This window comes from Bos indicus x Bos taurus, chromosome 12, assembly GCF_003369695.1.
Source record: "Bos indicus x Bos taurus breed Angus x Brahman F1 hybrid chromosome 12, Bos_hybrid_MaternalHap_v2.0, whole genome shotgun sequence".
Classification (NCBI taxonomy): Eukaryota; Metazoa; Chordata; class Mammalia; order Artiodactyla; family Bovidae; genus Bos; species Bos indicus x Bos taurus.
In genome coordinates, this window is record NC_040087.1 from 17,958,037 (window position 1) to 17,980,396 (window position 22,360).

The 22,360-nt window shown below is 34.3% G+C and overlaps 1 protein-coding gene across 2 annotated transcripts in view; it reads left to right on the forward strand.

Annotated features, from left to right (window-relative positions):
- The window catches only part of RB1 (RB transcriptional corepressor 1), a 120,325-nt gene that overhangs the window by 32,879 nt on the left and 65,086 nt on the right, over positions 1-22,360 (forward strand). For both annotated transcript variants that reach the window (XM_027557242.1, XM_027557243.1), the window contains exons 5-12: positions 4,199-4,237; positions 5,243-5,310; positions 7,553-7,663; positions 10,043-10,185; positions 12,648-12,725; positions 15,177-15,286; positions 16,250-16,327; positions 18,685-18,772. In XM_027557242.1, the coding sequence (XP_027413043.1) occupies positions 4,199-4,237; positions 5,243-5,310; positions 7,553-7,663; positions 10,043-10,185; positions 12,648-12,725; positions 15,177-15,286; positions 16,250-16,327; positions 18,685-18,772 (715 nt within the window). The remainder of the gene's footprint in view (positions 1-4,198; positions 4,238-5,242; positions 5,311-7,552; positions 7,664-10,042; positions 10,186-12,647; positions 12,726-15,176; positions 15,287-16,249; positions 16,328-18,684; positions 18,773-22,360) is intronic.

Here is a 22,360-nt window from a genome sequence, read left to right on the forward strand (position 1 = left end):
GGAGCCTGGCAGGCTACAGTCCTTGGCATTGCAAAGAGTCAGACACGACTGAGCAACTGACACACATATCCATATGGTAGAATACTGTTCAGCCATAAAAGGGAATAAAGTATTGATATATACTACAGTGTGGGTGAACCTTGAAATCATTGAGCTAAGTGAAAGATACCAGATACAAAAGGCCACATACTTTTATTATATGTTATGTCCAGAACAGGCATATCCATGACATGGAAGGTACTATTTCAGTGAGGTCTTTTCTCCCAGTGTGCTACCTCTGATTTGCTCCTCAGTGTAGCCTTGGACAGGTGCACAGTCACTGAGCTGACAGTGGATTTTTTCCCTTTAACCATCTTTCCCCCTGTTGTTAAGCTAACTGCCTCTGTTAATATCACACTTAATTGTTACCTCTCATTTATTGCTGATTACTTTCTTGTTTTTCACAACGCTCTGAGTCACAAATTGCTTCACAGTTTAATCCAATTAAATTTGGCTCCCTTTGCAGGAGTAGTCTTTGATGTCAGGAGAGTTATTCCTAGCTGTTTCTTTCCCTGGTTGTCCTCTCAATGATCTAGGATTTAGCTTTTTGCTCTCATAAGATCTGTTGGTTTTCTCTTTTTTCTGCCTTTACCAAAATCTGCGTTGCCTTCAACTGTGCTGTTATTCTTGAACATCCCCACAGCATTCTGGGTGAAGTTAATTCCCCTAGGGAGAGCTCAAGGCTCTGTGTTCTTGAGACCTGCTTCTCCCCTAGCTGCCACTTCTGTGCTGGTGGTTGGGAGAGCAAGATGACAGTGGTCTCGTCTCTTGCAGGGCTACCTCTGCTTTAAGAGTAGGGCACTGAGGAGAGACACAGTCTTAGCTCTAGTCTTCCCAGATCGCCTCTCTTGTCTGGAATCTCTGTCCCATGAGCCAGCTGAGACAAGACAAATCAGTATTTTGACGTGCTGTGTGCCTGGAATAAAACTTCACCCTATGAGTGGGTGCAAAGTGGAGGACAGGAGCCCCATGCTGCTCAGCTCCTCTTGCCTGGGCTAGACCTTCTGCAACATAGACCTGTGGGAGATGAGAAACACTGATAGCCTGCTCTCCCCAGAGAGAGTTCCAGGCTGAGAGCTGGAGAGAGAGGAGCCCTGTGTCTTGGCTACACCTGTCAGGCATAGAGCTTCCTTATGCTGAACTGGAGAGAAGGAAGAAACGAGTTTTGCATTGAATTCCTCGGACTCATTGTTCTCATCAAGATTTTCTTGAGGATATGTTCCCTTTTTTGTTGTATGCCCTTAGAAAAATTTCCAGAGACTTTAAATGGTTTTTCAGAAATAGTTTTTACCAATTATAACTTTTATTTTAGGGAACAGGTCTATAAAGATCCTTACTCTACCCACCATTCCAGAAGTCACTGCCCTAAATAAGTAGGTTTCAGTTAAGTAGTACTTTTCAGTTGTGTTATTTCAGCAAGACTTTATTAAATAAGCTTTTATGACCTGGTGTGAGATTGTAACCAGATCAAGTTTCAATTACTGAATGTATACCAAGTTACAAATGCACACATGGAGTCCAGTCATTTTGTAACTAGATATTACAGGAATGTATGAAAGGGCATAAATTGGAAACATCTACTTTAACTTGGTTTTATAATGCTGTACTTAAAAAATGTACCCTTCTTAAAATAGAATGAATAAAGCATTATAAAATTTTTTTTTCTTTTTTTTTTGTGCTTTTTTTTTTATTTTTAAACTTTACATAATTGTATTAGTTTTGCCAAATATCAAAATGAATCCGCCACAGGTATACATGTGTTCCCCATCCTGAACCCTCCTCCCTCCTCCCTCCCCATACCATCCCTCTGGGTCGTCCCAGTGCACTAGCCCCAAGCATCCAGTATCGTGCATCGAACCTGGACTGGCATCTCGTTTCATACATGATATTTTACATGTTTCAATGCCATTCTCTCAAATCTTCCCACCTTCTCCCTCTCCCATAGAGTCCATAAGACTGTTCTATACATCAGTGTCTCTTTTGCTGTCTCGTACACCAGGTTATTGTTACCATCTTTCTAAATTCCATATATATGCGTTAGTATACTGTATTTATGTTTTTCCTTCTGGCTTACTTCACTCTGTATAATAGGCTCCAGTTTCATCCACCTCATTAGGACTGATTCAAATGTATTCTTTTTAATGGCTGAGTAATACTCCATTGTGTATATGTACCACAGCTTTCTTATCCATTCATCTGCTGATGGACATCTAGGTTGCTTCCATGTCCTGGCTATTATAAACAGTGCTGCGATGAACATTGGGGTACACGTGTCTCTTTCCCTTCTGGTTTCCTCAGTGTGTATGCCCAGCAGTGGGATTGCTGGGTCATAAGGCAGTTCTATTTCCAGTTTTTTAAGGAATCTCCACACTGTTCTCCATAGTGGCTGTACTAGTTTGCATTCCCACCAACAGTGTAAGAGGGTTCCCTTTTCTCCACACTCTCTCCAGCGTTTATTATTTGTAGACTTTTGGATCGCAGCCATTCTGACTGGTGTAAAATGGTACCTCATAGTGGTTTTGATTTGCATTTCTCTGATAATGAGTGATGTTGAGCATCTTTTCATGTGTTTGTTAGCCATCTGTATGTCTTCTTTGGAGAAATGTCTATTTAGTTCTTTGGCCCATTTTTTGATTGGGTCATTTATTTTTCTGGAGTTGAGCTGTAGGAGTTGCTTGTGTATTTTTGAGATTAGTTGTTTGTCAGTTGCTTCATTTGCTATTATTTTCTCCCATTCTGAAGGCTGTCTTTTCACCTTGCTAATAGTTTCCTTTGATGTGCAGAAGCTTTTAAGGTTAATTAGGTCCCATTTGTTTGTTTTTGATTTTATTTCCAATATTCTGGGAGGTGGGTCATAGAGGATCCTGCTGTGATGTATGTCGGAGAGTGTTTTGCCTATGTTCTCCTCTAGGAGTTTTATAGTTTCTGGTCTTACATTTAGATCTTTAATCCATTTTGAGTTTATTTTTGTGTATGGTGTTAGAAAGTGGTCTAGTTTCATTCTTTTACAAGTGGTTGACCAGATTTCCCAGCACCACTTGTTAAAGAGATTGTCTTTAATCCATTGTATATTCTTGCCTCCTTTGTCAAAGATAAGGTGTCCATATGTGCATGGATTTATCTCTGGGCTTTCTATTTTATTCCAGTGATCAGTATTTCTGTCTTTGTGCCAGTACCATACTGTCTTGATAACTGTGGCTTTGTAGTAGAGCCTGAAGTCAGGTAGGTTGATTCCTCCAGTTCCATTCTTCTTTCTCAAGATCGCTTTGGCTATTCGAGGTTTTTTGTATTTCCATACAAATTGTGAAATTATTTGTTGTAGCTCTGTGAAGAATACTGTTGGTAGCTTGATAGGGATTGCGTTGAATCTATAAATTGCTTTGGGTAGTATACTCATTTTCACTATATTGATTCTTCCAATCCATGAACATGGTATATTTCTCCATCTATTAGTGTCCTCTTTGATTTCTTTCACCAGTGTTTTATAGTTTTCTATATATAGGTCTTTAGTTTCTTTAGGTAGATATATTCCTAAGTATTTTATTCTTTCCGTTGCAATGGTGAATGGAATTGTTTCCTTAATTTCTCTTTCTGTTTTCTCATTATTAGTGTATGCAAGGGATTTCTGTGTGTTGATTTTATATCCTGCAACTTTACTATAGTCATTGATTAGTTCTAGTAATTTTCTGGTGGAATCTTTAGGGTTTTCTATGTAGAGGATCATGTCATCTGCAAATAGTGAGAGTTTTACTTCTTCTTTTCCAATTTGGATTCCTTTTATTTCTTTTTCTGCTCTGATTGCTGTGGCCAAAACTTCCAAAACTATGTTGAATAGTAATGGTGAAAGTGGGCACCCTTGTCTTGTTCCTGACTTTAGAGGAAATGCTTTCAATTTTTCACCATTGAGGATAATGTTTGCTGTGGGTTTGTCATATATAGCTTTTATTATGTTGAGGTATGTTCCTTCTATTCCTGCTTTCTGGAGAGTTTTTATCATAAATGGAATTGAAAAATAAAAACCATATGATTATCTCAATAGATGCAGAGAAAGCCTTTGACAAAATTCAGCATTATAAAATTGACTTCTAAATTATGAAAAAAATTTAAAAGTAACTTTCAAAAAAGCCATGATGTTAACATAATTATTTCTTCCTTTCAGGACATGTGAGCTTATATATTTGACACAACCCAGCAGTTCGTAAGTACCTCAGAGCATGTTATTTTTCACTTTTTGGGTTTTTTAATATATGAAATAATCCCAAACACATTGATAATTTCAGGGTTGGTTTGATTGCTTATTTCACACTACTTCATAAATTAAGGTCATAGATTTAAGCCCTGTGCAGATTATTTATCTTTTCACAAAGAAAGTGGTATGAAATACTGGCCTTTTACTATAAGGGAGAACTAATTGGAAACTAAAGGGAGAAGTTGATTCAGAGCAGTTTTTTTTACCAACTCTGAGAAAAATGCTAATTCGTTGACAGAATCTTTATTGAGAGTGTATTACAGACATTTTATTAACTAAGACTTAAAGCATAATTTTTCTGTAAGAATAAATATGAATGTCTATATTTAAATTTCCAAATAGTCTTTTTAAATGTATGATACATGTTCCAGCAGTATACCATTGTAAGAGCTCTACAGTTTGTTTTTTCAGAAAAAACTGAAAAAAACATAATGAGTAATATATGAGATTTTCTGCCCCAGTGAAATAATGATACTGAAACAATTGATACAAAGAAAAATTGTATATTTATTAATTAACTCTATTAATCTAATTCCACTTGTTAACTCCACCAAGTGAACGATTTAAAGTTTATGAGGGCATAGTGTTAAACTGGTAAACTAGAGTCACCCAGACCTCTATATTTTCTGCTTACATAAAATTGATTTTAATTAGAAAACAGCAGAAAAGAATTAATTGGAAACCAAGTATGTCATATTATACCACTTCCTGTGCATATTTTTAGATTATAATAGAAGGTATTCAGTATTTTCTTTAGAAAAGGTATACTACTCTGTGGGAAAATGTAAGTAACTTGGTAAAAACACAAACTAAATTGAGACAAAATTGAATTCATGTGTAAATTGTGCATTTAAAATGGGCTGTATTCTATTATGCAGTCAACTGTAGTCTGTAATTGTAAAACATGGGGAAAAAGGTATACTTAGAAAACTAATTTTTTTTTCTGTTTACTAGGATATCTACTGAAATAAATTCTATGTTGGTGCTAAAAGTTTCTTGGATCACATTTTTATTAGCTAAAGGTAAAGTCATTGTTACATGATAATGTTTCAAATGTAATAATTGATCCTTCTTTTGAGTAAGCTCAAAATTTTAATTCAGTTCAATGTTGCTCCTCCTTACCTCTAATTCTTGTGATTTTTTTAACTTTTAGCAAATTCATAATTCTGGTACTGGAAGCAACCTTGAAAATGTCTCATTTCACTTCTTTTTCTACTATTTTTTCATTCTTTCCTACTTTCCTATTTTTAAAAATAATGTTACTGTTTTTATAAAAATGATGTGTACTCATGATAAAGAATTCAATAATACAGTGAAATACAAAGAAAAATAGAAAATTTACTGAGAACCCACCTAAAATAATAATCAAAATTATGCATATGCACAAAATACATCTGAAATGACATTCTGATTAAAATAGATGGGTGAATGAGTGCATTCACAAAGAGATATAAATTTCTAAAAATAAGATCATATTGTTGTGCTATTTAAAATGTAAAAATTAATTTTACTCAAATTTTATAGAAGAAAATAAACAGAAATGGAAGGAATTGCTTAAATTTATCTGAATGTTTTATCACTTAAGCAATATTATTTTCTCAAATATTTCTCAAGCATTATGAAAACATTTAAGAGGTTAGAGTCTACTTTATATACCTTTGTGTTATAAGTTAAAGTGATATATATTAGTCTGCTCTGAAGAAAAAGAATCCTCTCCATGTCACCTTCCTGTTTCCTCCTTTCTCCTTTGCTTATTTTTTTATCATCATTACATTATACAAGAGTATATTTATATTCTGTTCTGTAATTATAGTTATCACACTTGTTTTATCTCATTTATGTGTTTAAATCAATTCTAAGCTTTTTGTCACTCCTATATCATAGCTTCTCCATTTCTGAGTTCTTTATTTTGATCTATCCTCAGCTGTCTAGATTTTACCATGGAGTTTTTCAAACAAGCTTTTTGGTACCATGTTTTCTATGTTTGGCCTGTTTATGAATCATGTCCTGAAGATTCTGCTCTTCATTTCAGGGAAATCTTAGCATGCTACATTTTAAGATATTATTCTGTTACATTTTGAGAACATCGACTGTCTTAGCTTAGATTGATTTTGTCCTCCCTATTTATTGTCTTCTCTAATGTTATTTTAACCTTTGGTCTTTTTCTTATGTACTATTTTTATTTCAAACTTTTCTTCTGTTTTGAGCTAAACTATGTTTGTAATTGTTACTTGGTCTTGAGTTTTTCCTTACCTTGTCTAGCTCCTTGTTTTATGTAATTCGTGTTCTTTTGAGTTCTCAGTGCAAGGACTCAGGACATTTTCTTCTGATAGATTGATTATCTTCAAGATGCGGTTCTCTACCCAGTTTTCCCCCTTCTTATATCGTGATTCTATTTTTTAATTTTCTTTTTTATTTTCTCTCTTATGTTTGCTTAACTACTGTGCTTCCCACCCTCTTTCCATCCACCTTGTTGCTAGGACTTTGTTTGGGCCTCTCTGACCTGATGTTCTGTTTTCTTTGATGTAGTGTGAATGCATTTCCCTTAACTCACTTTGCACTTCATCTGTGACTTGTTGTGTTCCCCAAAGAGCTATTGTATGAAAGCAGTCTTTTTAAAAAAATTATACTTACTTTTATTCAGAGGATGAGGGAGAAAGTCAGGACCTCATCTGGAATGATATGAGTCATTGTTCTGAGACTTCGGTTAGAATGACCTGTAAAACAGGCACTTGTCCTGTTTGCATAAAAGGAGTGTGTTAGGATTCAGATTGTCCCCTAATTCAGCATGTTATACTGGAGTCTTTATGCTGGTCAGAGTTGCTGTAGCTGTTTACTTCCTCCGTTTTTCCCTCTCTCATCAGTGATACCTATTCCTTCTAAGTAAAAAGAGGGGAAAGATAAGGATGCTCTGAGTCATTATCTCTCAAATTTGGTGTTGTTATTAGCACTTAACCAGTACATATTTTTCTTTTCATTTTGTTAGGTATTGGAAGAGAGATTCTCTGATCTGACCTCACTCTACTATCTTTAGCTAGAGGTCCTTGATATTTTTTACTGCCATATTTTCTATGGCATTTCTTAACATCTTCTAAGTGTATTATAAACAAATTTTTGCACCATACCTAGGGATATAGAAAATGATTTTTAATATGCTCCTAGTGATTGTTGAATCATGAATATATGAATACACTCATGTCCACAATTTTTCCTGACTTAATATCTCAATCTCTACCTTAAAATGTGGACCATTTTTGTTTTCAGGACAAGTATTACAAATGGAAGATGATCTGGTGATCTCATTTCAATTAATGCTGTGTGTCCTTGACTATTTTATCAAACTCTCACCTCCTGCATTGCTCAAAGACCCATACAGTGAGTATTTTAATTTATACCCCTCCTACTTCATCATTCAAAGTTGTTTATTGACTTCTAGATCCAAAACAGTTCTAGAGCCAAAGGAATAATAAAAAAGAAGTCAGACATAGCCTCTGCTCTTAAGTAGCATAAGATATGGAAGAAGAGATTAGACAAGTAAGCAAGTTTTTAGAGTATATGGTTGAAAGTGGTCTGGGCCAAAATACAGAAAATACTATGGGAGTTTAGGAGATGAGAAAGTTTTCCCAGCTGAGAAAGACCAAGGAAGACCATTTCGAAGTGGTGGCATTTGAGTTGAGTGTTGAAGTGGTAGTTAGGGTTTGAGGGTTGTGGTAAGTTCGGGGAGGGCATGCCCAGTAAAGAAAAAATCAATAGGCAAGGAACAGATATGAACTAAACTGTATGGAAAAGGGTGGCCCATCCTACAGGAACAGATTAACTACATTTTTTTTATTGGATGCTATAATGATTATGTGACTGATTTTTGTTTTTTGGCTGTAATTGGTCCACTTCAGAGGGTAATGAGATGGAAAGTGTAGTTAAATAATAACTATTACTGAAATAATTAGATAGCATTAAGCAAAGATAAGTATACTCCTCTTAGAATGAAATTGCTTCTTTTGGTGGCATATAGAGTAGGATTTAAAAAAACACTTCTTATACTACAGAAAAATGTGAACTTAACTTAGGCTTAACTGATTCCTTGCTCCTAAAATGATAAAAGTATTAATAATACTAGAAATAATAGAGGACAGATCAAAACATGTAAGTCTCAAAGTATTGTTGGAGTAATTGAAAAGCTGAAGCCTAACTAATCTACATGAGCAATAACTTCATGGAAAAATGAAGTCTGGAGCAGAATTTTGAAAATGTGTTGAACATGATTTGACAGAAAAGGCAGGTCATTTAGCAGAAACCACATGCTACATGAAAAAAATACAAAATAATATATTCAAAAACTTCCCGAATCTTTAAAAATTTCCTTTATATGCCTTTTCCTCACTTTTAAAATATGTTATAACTGTAATAAGTTGATGAAGAATGTAACTTTAGGTTGACAGCTTTTGTGCTTTTGGATAATTCAGTTAATGTTCAGTTAATTCTCCAAGTGCCATGTTAAAGGAGAAACCAGGATAAGGTATCGAATTAACGTCTATGGTAAACTTTTAATTAGCTTTTTATTAAGAATTTCCGTGAACATAATTAAATCATATAATAAGCCCCCATGTATTTATCACCTGCCCTCAGTGTATAACTTGTGATCAACTCATAGTCCTATCTACTGCCCAGTTCTACCGGCAATATTATTTTGAAGCACATTTTTGCATACCATTTCATCCTTATAAATTTCAATATATAGCCCTGAAAGATAAAGTCTTTTTGAAAAGCATAATGACAATACCATTCTCACACCTAAAAACCAGTTTTAATAGTGATTCCTTAGTTCCACCAAATATCTAGTAGGTGCCCATGTTTTCAATTGTTTTATAAAAGTAATTAAAAATGTTTGTAGGTTGACTAAATCAGAATCTAAATAACATCTATACTTTGTGATTGATTGATACGACCTTAAGACTTAAAATATTCCTCCTCCATCTATCTTTCTCTTTTTTGTCTTGTAATTTATTTAGTAAATAATCAGGTGGTCTTTCCTGTTGACTTTTCCATGGTTTAATTTTTACTGATTGCATCCTATGGTGTAGTCTAACATGTTCCTCTGTCCTCTCAGTTTCTTGCTGGGCCTAGAGGCAGTTAATATTTTTTATACTTAGTCATCTGTAATCTCTTTAATAGCTCAATCCACATTCAGTTTGAATTGAAAATGCTCAAAATAATCCAGGGGATTTTTTTCTAAAATCACAATTTAGTATCACATTATTGTATTTGTATGCTTATTTTTTTTAAATCATCATCATTTATATGGTATTTGCTAAAATTTTTAAAACTTATTTTTATACTTTACCTCGAAAGTGAATCCATAAATAATGCTTAACATTCTTAAGACTCTTTTAAGATAGGAAACATTTCCGCCCCCCCCCCCCCCGCCCACCAACTGAGTAGAATACACTTAAAATTAGTTTATAAGTTGGCTATTTCCCTTGCCTTTTTCATATTTATCCATGGAGTTTTAGGTTTCTTTTTGGACCAGCTGGGGGCAGAAGAGAATAGGGATGGCAAAAACTATTACCAGTATATAATTTACAATAGATATTCAGTAAATAGATGAAGCTGTTAGCTTTTTCATGAAGCCTAATAAGTAAAAGTAGCAGAATGTTACCAAGATTATTTCCAACCTTCCAAGTTATAATTAGAATACTTCATTATTTTATACAGTGGAATGTGCAATTGTTCTTATCTAATTTACCATTTTTACAGAAACAGCTGTAATACCTATTAATGGTTCACCTCGAACACCAAGGCGAGGTCAGAACAGGAGTGCACGGATAGCAAAACAACTAGAAAATGATACAAGAATTATTGAAGTTCTCTGTAAAGAACATGAATGTAATATAGATGAGGTAATTTAACTTCATGATTTCTTTAAAATAGTTACGGTAGATTTAGATGTAAGTTCTTCCTAACAATATATAATTCTTTCATGATGAGCTTGCTTTTTTGTAATTAGTGCCAACTCTTTTGCAGTAGCAAAATATTTAGGAAAAGTTTAATTTTCATATTCAGCTACTTTGATTTTAAAGAGAATAATAGCTCCCTCATTCTGGAATCACTGAAATGTACATGATTAAGGCAGTAGTTTTCAAATATATTTGTTCTTTAATTCTTCTGTGGTTATTGATACTCCTAATGTTTTAGAGTAAGCTACTAAGAAAACCCTATTGTTTTGATTTTAGTGATAAGTGATACCAAGATTAAATTTCTGTTTGTTGTTTAGTCGCTAAGTTGTATCCAACTCTTTGCGACCCTGTGGACTGTAGCCCACTAGGCTCCTCTGTCCATGGGATTCTCCAGGCAACAATACTGGAGTGGGTTGCCATTCCCTTCTCCAGGGGATCTTCCCAACTTAGGGATCAAACCTGCGTCTCCTGCACTGGCAGGCAGATTCTTTATTGCTAGCCACCAGGGAAGCCCAAATTTCTGTTCAGTCTTGTATAATTACTCTAAGTATCACACCAGATGCTAATGACTAGAAGAACACCCAGGAATTACTTATCTTGTTAATAAAATCTAGAATGTTAGAACTGGAAGGAGTCTTAGAATTAATGTACTCGGCCTCCTTTTACTAATGAGCAGACAAGCTTCTAGAGACTGATGGCTGATTACTAACAAAGTCTGTGCTTTGGAACATCTGCTACCAGTGCTGCTTTCACTGTGCCATGCTCTTTCTCTCATAGATTGTTACATTGTCCACAATTCACTGTATGAAATGTTGCATCTTTGAAATTTCTCTGTCAACTCTGGGAAAGAATGGGGGTATGATATCAAAATCTAGTTTAATAAGTATTGGAGTGATTTATCAAGTCTGAATTTTGGCACTATGAGTTTTGTTAATTTCATCAAATATATAGATATAGACGTGTAGATGTATCAACTTTACCCATATAATATACTCTTTTACTTTTCTAGAATGACATTTTATCTTCACTAATAAGGTGACAAATGTAGTTGAAATTTTTTAACTCCAGTCTGCTGTTTAGTCCTTCAAGATAAAGAATATAAATAAAGACAGCTTTCTAATTCCTGGTGGTTAAATCTCTGGATTTCAAAATTACTTATATAATTGCTTGCCAAAAATCAGGAATAAATCATGTTTTTCCTTTTTATTTTAAATAATTCTTTCATAATTTATGATGTAACAGTGACTTATAAAGTGTAGGTGATCAATAGCTTTAGTAATTTATATTAATTAATTTGATACTTATTAAAATATGTAATAATTTGATACTAATTATATTAATTTGATACTTTATATATTAAAATATGTAATATTATTTGCATATAGCATTTATGATTATATAACTATTGGTTAGTTATATTTATGGTCATATCATTATTGGTTAGTCATACTAATTGGTTAAATAGAACTACCCATCTTATAATTATTCCAGTTAAGTGGGAATTAATTGGAAAACAATACTATTAATAAGTATTATAGAAGCTTAATTCTTATAGCTTATTTGTGAAGTAGAAGATAGGAACGTATTAATAGGCATATATTAAATTATTTCTACAAATGTAGACTCCAAAGTTGGAAAAGGAAGTTACATGAAGAAAAGTAAGTTGCTTACAATTCTGTGATAGTTTGTCAGTATAGAATAGTCAGAGATACAATTCCAAGTTTTCCAAATATGGTCTTTATTATCCTTGTTAAATGTAGGGGGAGTTTTTGTATGAAACAGTGTAAATCCCAAACAAAGCATTTTCATTCAGTTTTGAAGAGAATTGTTAGGTATATGTATGTGAAGTTATTTTCTTATAAAAGCAGGTCCTTTTCCTAAATTTGTGCTAAAATAATTGACTCAATATACATTAAGTTTGATATGTGTATGAAATGGCCCAAAAATACTCTTTGGGGAGAAATCAGAGGCAGTGTAGAGAAGTTAAAGAGCCTTGGCTTTGATGCTGGGCAGATTGGGTTTCAATTCCATCTCTGTCGCTTACTAGCTATGTAACTTTGGTCAAGTTGCTTAATTTTTTTGAGCCTCTGATCTTTTCACCACTTGTTAAATATGGGATTTTGAAGTTGGTTTCAATGGATTTTCTTCTTGTAAATCTCATTTCATTAACAATTCCCCCCTGCACCTCCATTTTAGGACCTGAAATCTGCCTCACATAAATTAAAAAGTGAATAATTGTATTAATTATAAATAAACATCACACTGAGTTGAATGTAACTTATTGATCAAAATGTTAGTTCACTCATTCTAGTATTAATAGTGACAGTCAAAAAACCAGTCAAAAGCAGTTAAAAAACCAGTTTTTTAAAATTTCAATGGTCATGTTGTAACTTTATCTTTTTCAGGTGAAAAATGTTTATTTCAAAAATTTTATACCTTTTATGAATTCTCTTGGAATTGTAGCTTCTAATGGACTTCCAGAGGTAATCTGAAAGAAAACGTAATAAAAAGTTAATATGTTTTGGGACTTTGGGGAGGGAAGAAGAGTTGTCTAAATTTCATAAGGTTACTTTACTATATATTAAATATTTTTCACTCAAGGAAAGAATCTAAGTAGAATTATGGTGACTCAATTTTATATAGTAACAAAAAAACCCTTTGTAATATATGCTCAAACGTATATATATAAACAGCATTTTAACATTTGCACTAGACATTGATTTGTACTGAAAGTTTTCAAAAATCAAAATACAGGCTTTTGAACTTCTAAATGCCTTAAATATTTAAACTAAATTTCTGCAATCTAATTTATTCTGATTTGCTTTATTATGCTTCTTTAAACATAGAAGCCTTGATTAATGCCATCAACATATTGGCATTACTGAATTTTGGAACATCCTTTTGAGTATGTTTTTCTTGGCTGTACCATGCGGCTTGCAGGATCTTAGTTCCCCAACCAGGGATCAGATCTGGGCCCCAGTGGTGAAAGCACCAAGTCTTAACTACTGGACTGCCAGGGAATTTCCTCTTTTGGCTACTTAATTGGAAATAGCTTTGGTTGAAATGACTGTGATTATATTGTAGACATGTTTTAACTTAGTGGTTTGCCATCCATTTCTTTTCCCATTTTGCCTCAAATGTCTTGCTCTTCAGTGAGAACAGAACAGCTGAGAACTTTATGTGGTAACTTGTGGAGAAAAGGATGCCTAAATGATGAAGAGCAAGTTCTCAATGGTGAAGCAGTGTTTTAGACACACCTAGCATCAGTCACCAAGACCAAAAGGCATGAAATCAGAGAGCTAGATTGCTGATTCTGTGACCTGAGTTGGTAGCTAGTCCTTGAGTTAATTCAGCAGTTACTCAGTGAGTGCTTAACCTGTGCCAGGCATCGTGCTACATGTCGTCACTGTAGAGGTTTAACTCACAGTCATAGTCCTTATGATGCTAGTGAATGAGAGAGACATACAGAGAACTTTACTAATAGGAGTCTACAAGAGTTTAATAGATGTGTACACAGGGTGTGGTGACATCTCAGAGGAGGGCTACCTAATTCAAATTGGGCCAGGTAGATTTTGCACAAAATTCTTTGGAGGTGATGTGATTTCTGAGTGGAGTAAGATTTATGAGAAGTAGCATTTCCAGGAGTTGGGAATTATAGATTCCAGGGCACAATGATATGTGATAGTATCGTCTGTTCAATGAACTCCAACTACTCCTTAAAGTTGGGATACGGAGCTGCTGCTGCTGCTAAGTCGCTTCAGTCATGTCCGACTCTGTGCGACCTCATAGACGGCAGCCCACCAGGCTCCCCCGTCCCTGGGATTCTGGCCTGGGTTACAGAGCAGGGACTGGTAAGACATGGTACTAAAGAAGCAAGAAGGGGCTGGATGGTGTATTACTGAGTCCTGTTACTAACTTATATATCAAAAAATACGGTATTTACAACTCTAAAGAATCTTAGGCATTTGTAATTTTTTTCCCTTTGAAAGGATTACAAGGTTAGAAAATTCAAGGTAAACTGTACATTATGTAGCACTAATGGCTACTAGTCAATAACCTGTTGATATTTAGTACCTCGCTGAGACAGGGCAGGAACAATGATTAAACAAATAGAAATGCCTGCTTTGCCTAAAAAGCTTATGCAGGCAAGCACAAAGTTTACATTTAAATGAATTTCTTCCTACTACTCCTTTTAGAATGCAGTTTTAGCACTCTCAGATTAAAAAGTCACAGGAGAAGTCATGTTAAATAATTGTCTATCAGGCACTGGTTTTTATATTATGATTGGAAAATTATGGACCCAGGGCGGATAAAAGAATTATTGATTCTAGCATTTGGAAAAGTGTCTGAGATTGGAAATAAATTGTGCAAGTATGTTAAATAGAAAAAAAAAGTATGTTAATTAGGCTAATTAATTGAGATTATATGCCCAAGATATGTTACTAAAGAAAGTGTGAGTAAACCAAAGGATTTAGAAAAGATAGGCAAGATTTGTTAGTGTTTGAAAAATTATTTTATATTGATAAGTGGAGTAGAAGATTAAAAGTGAAAGATGTATAGAATGGAGGATCTTGGCAATTAAGTGGTTACCGCACAGAGTCGGACACGACTGAAGCGACTTAGCAGCAACAGCAGCAGCATATCTATTTTTATCTACATTTCCATCTCAGTATTGTTTTGTGGCGTTGGTGATTCTTGTCTAGATAAAGTATGGGATATTTCCATAAAACAAGATTTAAAATTAGAGTTGAAAAAAGTGTGCAATTTTTGCACTAAAGTACTTCACTTTTAGTTATATGCCTTTGTTTCTATTGCATGTGAAGTCTATGTAATGTAGAACTAGGTGATATTATAGGTACAAAAATTGTTTAAATATGTATGCTGGGATATAATGGCATGAAAAGGATAATTATCAATATTTTTTGGTTTTTGAGGTGGAAAATCTCTCTAAACAATATGAAGAAATTTACCTTAAAAACAAAGATCTAGATGCAAGATTATTTCTGGATCATGATAAAACTCTTCAGGCTGATCCTACAGACAGGTATTTCACATGATATATTAGTATTTGTTGATATGCTGGTTCATTTTTTTAAAAACTTAATAATACCAAAGTATATTCTCTTGAATTGTTGTATAGAATCGTAAAATAGGAATGGTTAAGATAACTGCAGACAAACCTGTAAGATATTATGGGTTCCATTCTACATCATTGCAATAAAGCAAATACCGAAATAAAGCAAAGCACACAAATATTTTTAGTTTCCCAGTGCGTGTAAGAGTTACACTTACATTGTACTATGGTCTGTTAAATGTGCGATAGCATTATGTCCCAAAAAATGATTGTACATACCTTAATTTAAGAACACCGTATTGCTAAAAATGGTAACTATCATCTGACAATGCAGGATTACAAGCTTTCAGTGTTTTAAAAAACCAATTCTGTGAATCACAGTAAAGCGAAGTGCGGTAAAATGAGATATGCTTGTACAAAAATTTTGAACGATTGTATGATTATGTTGTTAAGCATGAAATCATTTAATATTAGCTAAAATATATATATGTATATATAATTTGGAAATTAAACACAGGTAAAATACTTCTAATTTTATTTAAGCCAAAGTAAATTTTGGAAGGCATAATGATTGAAAAACTTGAGCTTTGGTGTTTTTTAATACTGAACAACTTGACTAGTAATATCATCAACATCTAACGTTCTGGAGAAAACAAGCATCTAACTTTCACTTTCAGAAAAATTCTTAATGATTGCACGCCTGTTTGTCCATAAACCTAGTGGAAAGAAACCTAACTTTAAAAAGATGATGAAAAAAAGAGATTTTATTTGTGTAAGCAGCTTTTGGATCATCTATTTCCTTTAACTTCTGTTATTTACTTAACCATTTTGTATGATGTCATGAGGCAACAGAAAGTATTATACTGCTTTTTTGACTCATAAAGCCCAAGTTGTAAATTTTCAGTCTGAATTACTTTGTTTATCACTATTTAGTTTTGAAATGCAAAGAACACCACGAAAAAGTAACCCTGATGAAGAGGTGAATATGATTCTTCCACAGACTCCAGTTAGGTATGACTTTTCTTACTTTTGATTTTCATTATAATTATTTAATCAGTGCTTTATAGTGCTTCAGGTTTAATCATTTGTGAGGGAAAGACATTAAAAATGGTTCTAGTCCTTCTGGGATATATACAGAGCAAATGATAACACTTTTCTCTTTTTTATTTACTAAAATGGAACACATTCTCATTCTAGGTTATACTCCTTAAGGGCAGACAGACCTATGTCTAATAATCATATTGTTGGCAATTAGTAGTACATCTGGCACACAAAGAGCACTCAATATATACCTGTTACATGTATATACAAATATATAATGCAGATGTCTTTCTCTCTGGAATTATTATTTTTCACAGCATCACGTTCTTCCCTTCATAGTGTGTATCACAATTTATAATTATGAATTCATCTGTGTATTTACTTGTTTCTGTCAATACCCATAATAACCTTTAAGTTTATACTGCGATGGAGCATGACTTTTTTGTTCACCATTAAATAATTAGGACCTAAGATAATACTTGATACATAGTTACCAATCATTAATTTTTTCAAATGACTACATACACGCATACAAATGCATTCTTGTTTGAATACAGTAATAGACTTAGACTTGGCACAGAAGGGACTTTATGAAGTGATGTTTAAACTGAATTTTGAAATGTGTAAGTTTGTGTCACAGAAGACCAACAGCATGTGCAGAGGAATGGACATATGAAACAGCCCAATGTGTCAGGGGAGCTGTAAGCAGCTTTGTACTGACGGACTAAATGGGAAGATGAAATGGCAGAAGAGGAGGTTGGGGACTAGTCATGAAGGGCCTTATTATTATTCCATGCTCAGAAGTTTGGACTTCAGCTTGTGCAGGATATAGTCTGTTGCTATACATGGATTAAGCAGGGGTAGGATAAAGTCAGACTTGGTTTTTGAAAATTTACGTGATAGTCACCTGTGAAGAGAGGGACTGAGGAGGGTGTGGTGAGAAATAGACCTATCAATCTGTCACAGTGGTTCTTAACCATGGATGCAAATTAGATACCCTGAGGAGCTTTTTTCCCCCCAAAGTACATATGCCTTGATCCTGCTGCCATAGACATAGTGAGTCGAAATCCCTGTCAAAATCCTGCATTGCAGTAATTCACTTGAGAGATGCTGAAGATCTAAACCAAAAGATAGGTAGTGGGAATGAAAGAGCAAGAAGAGATTTGATAAATAGTTGATGAATTCAAATTTAGAATATTATTCTTAAGGAATTTATGGGACATGAAGAAGATAATGTAATAAGTAGTAGGACATAAGGATCTTACATAATAGATTGGGGAATCATCAGGAAGAGTTAAAACCAGAAAAACAGATGAGGTTTTCTGAAGTGAGGGTTATAATGACACGGATGGATGACTAAGGACTGAACGCTAAGAGTGCTAGAATTTAAGGACTAGATAGAAGTTAGATTAGAAAGAATGAGGTGTGACTGGGGAGGCCAGAGAGTGGAGCCAAGGAAGCCAAGGCAGTTTCAGAAAAGAGCATGTTTAAGAGTGTGAGATGTCTCAAGAAAATCAAGTATCAGACCGAATAAGAAAGATCTTTTGGTTTTAGCAGTCGGTCATTTATGACTTTAGTCACTGTGGCTTAAGGAATTAGTACAACATGTCATAGAAGCGTTATATTTAAAAGTCGTGGAATTGTAGCTATCAGTTTCGAGAGGCTTGGCTGAGAACCAAACATGGATTATTAAATAATATTTAAGGAACCTTTTGGCCATAAACATTCTACAGCATTCTACAGTGCATACAGAGTAGCAATGTACTTCTACTCCAAAATTGGATTATTAATATTTACCATGTACCCCCCAATACACACAAAATTATAAGAGATTGACTTACATTTACGTTTTAGTAATGATGACTTCTAAAATCATGTATGCCTTCATCTTGAAGATCTCTGTAAAAGAGAGTCACTTGGTTCTTTACTTGAGTTATTAAATATCTTAGTCTTTATTTGACTAGTTTTAATATTTAATTGTAATAATGTTTTGCTTAAAATATTACTATTTTGATGCCCTTTTGTCCTTAAAACAATGTCATTACTTTTATCAATTGTTTTATTGATATATAGTTTTATTAGTAAATAAGCATATGTTTTTTAATTATAAACATATTATGAACATATCAGTTCTTAAAGATCTAACTAAAATGTTAATTCCTTATAAACAACAGTACACTAAGGGATTTGTAAAGTCTTATTTCAGAGAACTTAAAGATTAACAAGAGACAGTGAGATTGAAGATAAGCGTAACTTATGACATAGATACACTTCATTTGTTCTGTTTGTTACTTCATTTCTTAACATTTCTTCATATTTTTTTCTAGAACTGTTATGAATACTATCCAACAATTAATGATGATCTTAAATTCAGCAAGTGATCAACCATCGGAAAATCTGATTTCCTATTTTAATGTAAGCCATATGTGAAACACTTTATTATGATATCTTGGCAAACAAATTTGAAATTAGAAGTTAAAATACTGTTTTTTTAAACACCCATTTCCCAATAAGTTGTCTATTATCTTATTTCTTGCTTTCCTTTTTAACTCTCCAAATTAGGTATTAGTAGTAGTATTGTTTTATTTGGACAGTGTTATTTTCAGATTTTCTCATGTGCACTGTTTGTCTTGCTCACCATTCTTTCTTGCAGCTTAGACCTCTCTTCCATTTTTATTTTCTTCTTTCTTCAGATACATCATTTTTTTTTTAATTGGAGGATAATTGCTTTACAATGTTATGTTGATTTCTGCCGATCAACAGTGTGAGTCAGTCATAACTATATGTGTATCACCTCCCTCTTGAGCTTCCATGCCCCCATACATCTTTTAATAATTCCTTTAGTGAGAGTTAGTTTGATATGAGTTTACAAGCTTTGTGTTTTATTTCTTGTCTTAAAATATCTTTATCTTAATTTTTGTGAGGCGGTTTACCTGGATCATCTATTTTAGGTTGACCTTTACTTTCCCTTAGTAGTTTGAAGGTATTTACTACTTCCTGACTCTCATTGTTGCTAGTAAGAAGTGTTCTGTCAATTCAAATGTTGTTTCTTTACAGTTAATCTGTCTTTTCCCTCTGGCTGCTGTTAAGATACTTTCTTTGAATGTGACATTAGATAGGATTTAATATTTGTCATATCTCTGCAGTCTTTTTTATTTAGCCCATTTTCATTTATTTTTACTGTATGGCCCTGTGTGCATTACAGTATATACTCCTGATAGACCCTAAGTTTGATATCTGAAAGGCACCTGCTACCCTCCCTCCCCTTAAAAAAAGGGAGTGAGAAAGAAAGAGAATGAAAGCTAGTGTCTGTATTGCATGCTTGTTCCTTTCCTCCTTTAAAATTAGATGAGGCTTGGGGCTGACTGAAAGGCTCCTCTGTGGAAGCTGGATGAGGCTTGAAGACTTATTAAAGTTTGGCTTATCCAGTAACTGTGTGCTTTGTTTGGTTAACATTCTGTTTAATATCATAAGCTGCCTGTGGTTTTGTCGTTGTCTTCTTGCTTATATTCCCCCCCAGGGATTAACAAAGTATTTTTCTGTCATCATATTCATAACTGTGTTGGCTCAGAACTGATTTTCTTTGTCCAATTTGCATAAAGTTGTTTTTATTTCTGGGTAATTTGTAGCACAAGAATAGTTCCCAAACATAGGTACTCAGTTACTTAGAACTTTTAGAAGGGATAATGATATAAGTAAAAAGAACAATAATCTCTGTTTCCTTAAATATTGTTTTTGGTATTTCCTCCAACATTTAAAGTATGTAGGACCTCTTTTTTATTTTAAACTATTTCTATTGAGCAGAAAATTCTGTCTCAGAGATATTTTCCAGAACTTAGTTTAAAGTTTAACATTAAATGGAGTGCAACAGTTGGAGTGCCAAGTTTTGCGTGTACTACAAATTGCCTGTCTCAGAGGGGGCATATCTTGAAAATCATTAAGTTTTTCTCTGAATTTGTTTCTTGGTTTCTTCATTTTAAAAATCAGTGCCATTTTTCCTTCCTTGTATAAGTAAAATATTAGAAGCTATAGACATTTTTTCTTACCAATTTTATTGAGATATGACTGACATATTGCTCTGTATAAGTTTACGCATACAGCATAGTGATTTGACTTGCATACATCATGAAATGATGACCTCAATAAGTTTAGTTAACATCCATCATCTCATTTGGATACAGAATAAAAGAAACTGAATAAAATTCTTTTCCTTGTAAAGAGAACTCTTTACAAGGATTTACTGTCTTAACAACTTTCATGTATAACATACAGCAGTGTTAATTATATTTATCATATTGTGTGTTACATCCCTTGTGCTTATTTATCTTATAACTGGAAGTTTGTACCTTTTGTCTGCCTTCATCCAGTTCCCCCTCCCACCATCCCCTGCCTCTAGTAGCTACAAATGTGATCTTTTTTCTATGAGTTTGTTTGTCTTTTGAAGTGTAATTGACCTACAAGACTTGGTTAGTTTCTGGCGCATAGTATAGTGATTCAGTATTGCTGTACATCTCAAAATGATCACCACAGTAAATCTAGTTACTTTTTGTCTCCATACAAAGGTATTACATAATTATTGGCTGTATACCGCACACTGTACATTTCATACCCATAACTCATGTATTTTGTAACTCGAAGTTTGTGCCTCTTAATCTTCCTCACGTGTTTCTCTCTTTACCCACGCCCTCCCTTCTGTTTGTTCTCTATGATTGTTTTTGTTTTGTTACATTTGTTCATTTGTTTTGTTTTTTAGATTTCATATATAAGTGAAATCATATAATATTTGCTTTCTTTGTCTGATCTACTTCATTTAGCGTAATATTCTCTACATCCATACTTGTTGTCACAAATGACAAGATTTCTTTTTTCTCTATGGCCAAATAATATCCCCTCATAGGGAATGGGTCATTCCTCATAGCTCAGTCGGTAAAGAATCTGCCTGCAATATAGGAGACCTGGGTTTGATTCCTGGGTCAGGAAGATCCCCTGGAGAAGGAAATGGCAACCCACTCTAGTATTCTTGCATGGAGAATCCCATGGACAGAAGAACCTGGCAGGCTACAGTCCATGGGGTTGCAAGAGTTGGACACAACTTAGGGACTAAACTACCACCAAATAATATTCCATTGTGTGTGTGTGTGTGTATATATATATATATATATACACATATATATACACATACATACATACTTATATGTGCTGTCCTATTCTTAGTTGCTCAGTCATGTCTGACTCTTTGTGACCCCATGGATATAGCCCACCAGACTCCTCTGTCCAAGGGGATTCTCCAGCAGGCAGATTCTTTACAATCTGAGCCACCAGGGAAGTCCAAGAATACTGAAATGGGTAGCCTGTCCCTTCTCCAGGGGATCTTCCCCATCCATAAATTGAACCAGGGTCTCCTGTATTACAGGTGGGTTCTTTTACCAGCCGAACTACCAGGGAAGCCCATACACCTGTATCAGTTCAGTTCAGTTCAGTTCAGTTGCTCAATTGTGTCTGACACTTTGCAACCCCATGGACTGCAGCATGCCAGGCTTCATTGTCCATCACCAACTCCCAGAGCTTACTCAAACTCACGTCCATCAAGTCAGTGATGCCATCAAACCATCTCATCCTCTGTCACCCCCTTCTCCTGCCTTCAATCTTTCCCAGCATCAGGGTCTTTCCATTGAGTCAGTTCTTCACATCAGGTGGCCAAAGTATTGGAGTTCAGCTTCAGCATCAGCCCTTCCAATGAATATTCAGGACTGATTTCCTTTAGGATAGACTGCTTGGATCTCCTTGCAATCCACGGGACTCTCAAGAGTCTTCTCCAACAGCACAGTTTAAAAGCGTCAATTCTTTGGTGCTCAGCTTTCTTTATAGTCCAACTCTCACATCCATGCATGACTACTGGAAAAACCATATTTTTGACTAGATGGACATTTGTTGGCGAAGTAATATCTCTGCCTTTTTTTTAAATTTTATTTTATTTTTAAACTTTACATAATTGTATTAGTT